Below are 6,042 nucleotides of genomic sequence, written 5' to 3' on the forward strand. Positions count from 1 at the left end.
TATTGTCATTGTATCATTAATTACTATTGTTTATTCTTGTTTTTATCTTGAATATATTTATTATTGGCATTACGAATGGGCAGAAGCGTTGCATATGTAGATCCACTGGGGGATACGTGGAAAACATTTCTGTTACCTCTAACTTGCAATGGTTGACAATTTGATAAAATTGGCATTTTTCGTTCATTGCACAATGTTCGGAACTCCGCAATCTTGCAAAATGGAGACATTATTATGTGGAGTGAATTGATTACATGATAATTTTATATTTTATTTAATTTTCATTTATACTAGCTACTTACTTAACTTGATCAACTTACTTGCTCGACAGATATTCCTAATGATTTCCTGCTGATTAACCAAAGTATTTTATGTTTGATATTTGCCATCATTATGGAACCCCAATAAACGAAGTAATCATTTTGAAAGCGTTTCATAATATTTGCTATAGGGAAAGGTATTAAACGGATGGAAGAATGAGCTGCTTGGACAAAGGGTAATGCATTTATGATATCATCCAAAAGTGGATTAGGGGCTGCCTGTAGCTACAATAATATCTCTAAGATGTACTTATCACCTTCTTAATATCTAAAGACATATTTTTGCTCCAATTCTGAAGTTATATTATTTATTTAAAATATATCAAAAAAATGATACGTGAAAATTAATATAATTTAGCATCACTACGTAACTGAATTTATTTATTTGATATAAAAAGATATACATTTTTAATACCTGAAATAAATATACCAAGATGGTAACACCACCATTTTGACGAAGAGCCGCTATTTGAGTTTCGTAATCACCTCTATAATGTACTGCATGCATTTCCATCGGCATACTTTATGAACAAATAAATTTAAATTAAAAGAATAAGCAAATTTAATTTATGAATATAAAAAATAAAACTAAGACCTTCCACCGTCGATATGGTGTTCACTGCCGTCCATGTCAGTCTTGCCCCAATGGAAATGGAGCTGCGAAAAGACATAATCGCCGACATAAGGGCCACTGCACAAATACGGCATTTCTGCGCGCCATGTTGCACTAAGCATTACTGTAAACAATAAACGCAATTATTTTATCAGAAGTAAACATTTAGATTGCTCATAAGATTCTCATCTTTTACCAGTGTATCCAGTGTTGGTGATTTTTAATTTTTTTGGCGTGACATTATAGTTAAACCACTGTAAAGGATTTAATTTAATGACTTTCATTTGGCTGATATTCAAGTCGATCGGTGATCTCAATTTACCATCAGTATTACTTAATTGTTGTATAAATCTAACCAATCTAATCAATCTAACCGTTTCTTCATTCGATTCATTAGTATCTATATATATAATTAGCATAAAAAAAGACAGTAATAAGAATTCTAATATAAAATGTGATGTAAAATTATATCACACCTGTCAAATAATTCATATCTGTATGCTATATATTACTGGGAAATTTATATAAATGCTCCAAACATGATATTTGATATGATTTTGCCTGTACAATTTTGCTTTGCTTGAACTTCAATGCAAAACATTTTATCGATATCACACATCATCGATAATAAAAGTACATTCCATCCTTCAAACAAAAGTGCATTTTTAGGAAGAGAAAAGGAAAAGGCAAACGAAAATAATAGGAAAATAAGATAGGATTAAATTCTCATTCAAGAAGATAAGACGTTTAATATTTGATATTTCTAGATGAGATATGAAATAATTGGTTGATCTTTTAAAAATGGATTTTGAACGGAAAATCGGTAAATCCGATAAGCGTCGAACTTGGCAGAAAAAACGCCAACCACTTGTAACGACTAGAGATAACCTTCTTTCCGGGGATACATCCTTTTCGGAAGATCGTCGTTTCATAAATTGGAAAAAATGGCTCGCTGATCGGAAGAAGCAGACTCGTCGCATCGAATCGATTACCGGTCGTTCGCAGGCCGATCAACTGCAGAGTTCCTCGGAAAGGTTTCGCGCTTTCGTTGAGATGAAAAATTTGATGGAACACGCCGCCATACCGGTACCAGTGATCGCCGATAAATATCGTGGTGGACCGGAATTTTGGAAAACGTTCGAATTCCTGCCGGAACGCGGTGACTGCGTGCCGGTATTGTCATTGACTCCTAGCAGAAGAGATTTGAATCTTCCTCCGGATTTAATGCACGTTGGATTGCCAGATTTAATAGCAAAGGAACGGGATCTCGTTGCTTTAAAACTCAAAGACGAATCTTGGAAACGCAGTGATTATCTAAAGGCTCGTAAAATCGAACTTGCTGAGAAAATTGCATTGCTGCTGCCTAAGGAACCGGAAACAGCACGATTGGTCATTCAAGGACATGCCTATCAGAAAAAGAAACAACCGTTATTACTATTCCGAATTCCGCTGACGACTATCATGGAGTCTGAGAACGAGTTATGTGAAGATGCCAATCAGGCGGTAGTTCTGAAGATTCAAGATCGAGAATTCGTCTGGAGGAAATCCTTCTTTGAAACAGAATCGACAGACGCCGATCCTATCATGTGGTCTCTATCTTTCACAAGTAAGATCAATGAACGGATAGAAAGAGAGATTGTCCTCGAGAATAAAGGAACCCGCGTTATCGTATATCATTGGCGAGACTTGCCCTTTCGGTCGTACGGCGTATTCTTAGAGGTACGCGGCAGTCCATTTTTCTTCAACAAGACAAAAGAACTTATACTTCCTGGGCAGATCGTGAGGATCAAGGTATGGTATCGATCCAGAACGAGCGGAGTCTTCACCGAGTTCTGGCGTTTAGTCACAGACCCGATATTAAGTTCCTCGACCTTCGTATTTCGATTCTGGGGTTGTACAAAAGATAGCGCAGAACTGACTGATTACCGAATGATTGACGAATATCTCGATTGTCGCATTCGTGATTCGACGATACATTCAATCATCGAAGAAATTATGGACAGAATAGATTACGAATCGGAGCTGCCTCATGAGACATCATTTTCGCAAAGTGACATATTCATCTCTTTAAATCCTCATTATTATTATCATCCAAGTATTGTGATGCAATTACAAGCAATATATTCCGATGTCACCGGTGATGATACGTCATCCTGGAATTTGTCACTGCATACTTTGCGAGATATTATTTTAGAAATAAAAGATTCAGATTACAGACGTGATATGCTCGCTCGATTTAATGATCTTTGTAATCAAAGTCTCAAACCAAACCTGACTGAGCCTGATGTTACATATAGTAGTAAGTATAACGCTGTGTATAATATTTTGTGTACTTTTGCAAATCTTTTTGAGGATGAAAGTGAATTCGTGAAGAGAAACAATTTGATACAAGAGCCGATAAAAATGAAACAGAAACAAATGCCTTTGTCTCAAAAATCCAATAACAGTTTACAAAAAGAACGTGGCGAAAAGTTAACTAAGCAATCAGAAGATGTACAAGTGCATACAGAAAAGGAAAATTCCGATTTAAATTTGCGACGTTACAGAGAAATATTCTTCGTTCGTATATGTAAAGCTTTAGAAGAAGCAATAGAACAAGTTTGCGCAAGTATCGATTCTTTTCATTAATCGATGAAATGAAGCTTAAAATGCAATTATATGTAATTTTAGCAAATTTTAGAACAAATAGCACAATTTTAGAACAAATAATAAACCAATAATCTTTTAATGCGTATAAAAAATATTGTACATATTTAATGTTTAGTTACATAATATATTTAAGAGATTCTTTCATTTTACATGTGTTGTAAAAATTTTAAGATTTAAAAAATTACAGATTTTAAACATTTGAAATAATTTATATAGTTTATATAGTATATATATATATGTGTAAAATTTTTTTTAAGAGACAGCTAAAAATATTTGTCGTCCTCGTAAAGGTTGAATATCTCTCCAATTGGCTTTTATAAATTCGCCATTTATGTCCTTTAATTTTCGAAATTCATTAACCTATAAATTTTACTAATGTAGAATGATTGTACACAATAACATGCATGCAAAAATATATACATTTATACATGCAAACACACATCTTATTATTTCCAAAAATTCTATTTTACAAATGTCAAATATTAATTATATTAATAATATTAAATATAAAGAATAATTACTATATAAAAACAGATCTTTATATTATCTATATATTTGATATAAATACGTCAAATCAAAATACTAACTTGACAAGATTGTATAGGAATAATGACTGGAAATATGATCCATGTAACACATTCCGGATTATTGCCTACGTTATACGATCCATGATATGTGTAATAATATGAACAATCTGTTGCTACCCGCATCCATGATAAACAATCTAAATATTACAAAAATATTATCAGATTTAATATACTACAGTATAATATATAATATATACTTAATATAATATCATATACTATATCATATACAGACTTTTTTATTTTGAATATTAACCTGCTGGAATATTTATCTCCGATTCAGCATTCTGAATGTATTTTAGATTTTCAGAGATTTTTTCAAATTTGACGTTGCAACATCCTGATTGGACCTAAAGAACAGAATTATTAATAATGGATAAAGAAATAAAATATAATATCATCGCACACACACACACACACACACACACACACACACACACACACACACACACACACACACACACACACATTATACATAAGTAAATAAATATACCAAGAATAAATAAGCTAATACACAAAGACCATCTCGATATTTTAAACATTCTGCAAAAGTGAGGTATTTTTGATTCCAGTGCACCATATGACATTCCATGGAAAACCTATGTTAATTTAAAAAGATTATATTATTATAAATTTAAATTCATAATTAGAATAAAATAAAATGCAACTATAGAGAATCTTTTTCTTTAAATTAATCATAATTGATAGAGCATTCTTACCAAGTACCATTTATTGTATGTTCAGCACCTCTACAATCATCTTCACCCCAGTGAAAATGCGCATTATGAAATTCATATTCGTCATTTATAAGCGGCCCTCCAGTTATCATTGATGGAATCCTATCACCATTTAAATAAATAATTGCTAAGAAAGAAGAATTTAATTTAGAATCACGTCCCACAAACAGTATACTGAGAAAAATGTCTGATTGAAAATGGACAAACATTATATCAATCAGAATTCTGGTTTTACCTTAACTAAAATTATAGTAGATTTAAGTAGAAATTTAGCAGATTTAAACAAAAAATTCTGTTTTGTCCATTTTCTAACAGAATTCCAATTAATCCAACCAAACATTTTTCTCAGTGTACAAAATTTATTTAATATGAAGTACATTACCTTTTATGCCGTCATTACACAAAGTTGCATTTCCATCTTTTAACCAATGGCCATTTAAAATTAATGGTGAAAATCTCTTAGGTCGCACAATTTTGTCATTTAAATCGATAGGTGCTTGACCACTACTTTGCGACTCTTATAAATATATAAGATAGATATAATTTTATAAATATATATATTAATGTGCAATATAAAAATTATCAAATATGCAATATAAAAATTATCAAATATACATCAAATATAATAAACATCAAATATGCATAACCTGACATTAGGTTATTTCTCATATTTTCTTATTCTTGTTACTTACTTATAAATTCTGTATAATTCGTCATTGTTACTTCAATTAAAAACTATTCATTATAGAAGAAAATATCATTAAAAAATTTTTTATAAAATTTAAATTCAAAATTAAACATCATGACAATTAATTTATCTAAATCTAATCAAATCTAATATGTTACTAATTCTTGAAGTTGGTTGATGCATACAATGCATTTAATTTGCAAATCGAACACGGAAATAATACTTTTGCTCGCAAATTTAAAAATTTGGCTAGATACAGATCTGAAAACGATTTTGTTGAGCTTCAAAGTTATTATATACAATGTTCAAATTGACTGTTAGAAGATTTTTGCAGTGTTATCATCATATTTAAGCGTTTTACAAAATAATTTTTAGATCTGTATTTAATCAAATTTTTAGATTTGCCAACAAAAGTGTTCTTTCCGTAAAGAGGAAAATGTTTGTAAAATTC

General features: G+C 31.1%; 1 protein-coding gene and 1 pseudogene across 1 annotated transcript; one reads left to right on the forward strand and one right to left on the reverse strand.

Annotated features, from left to right (window-relative positions):
• Positions 1 to 23: 23 nt before the first annotated feature.
• Positions 24 to 5,620, reverse strand: LOC105429117 (uncharacterized; annotated as a pseudogene).
• On the forward strand, positions 1,226 to 3,653 carry LOC105429118 (MYCBP-associated protein). The gene is given in 2 exon segments (XM_089084600.1): positions 1,226 to 3,556; positions 3,559 to 3,653. Coding segments are annotated over 2 exon segments (1,917 nt in total). The 5' UTR covers positions 1,226 to 1,734.
• Positions 5,621 to 6,042: the final 422 nt, after the last annotated feature.

The sequence above is a fragment of the Pogonomyrmex barbatus genome, unplaced genomic scaffold (genome assembly GCF_055798465.1).
Source record: "Pogonomyrmex barbatus isolate J1 unplaced genomic scaffold, ASM5579846v1 scaffold9, whole genome shotgun sequence".
Taxonomy (NCBI): Eukaryota; Metazoa; Arthropoda; class Insecta; order Hymenoptera; family Formicidae; genus Pogonomyrmex; species Pogonomyrmex barbatus.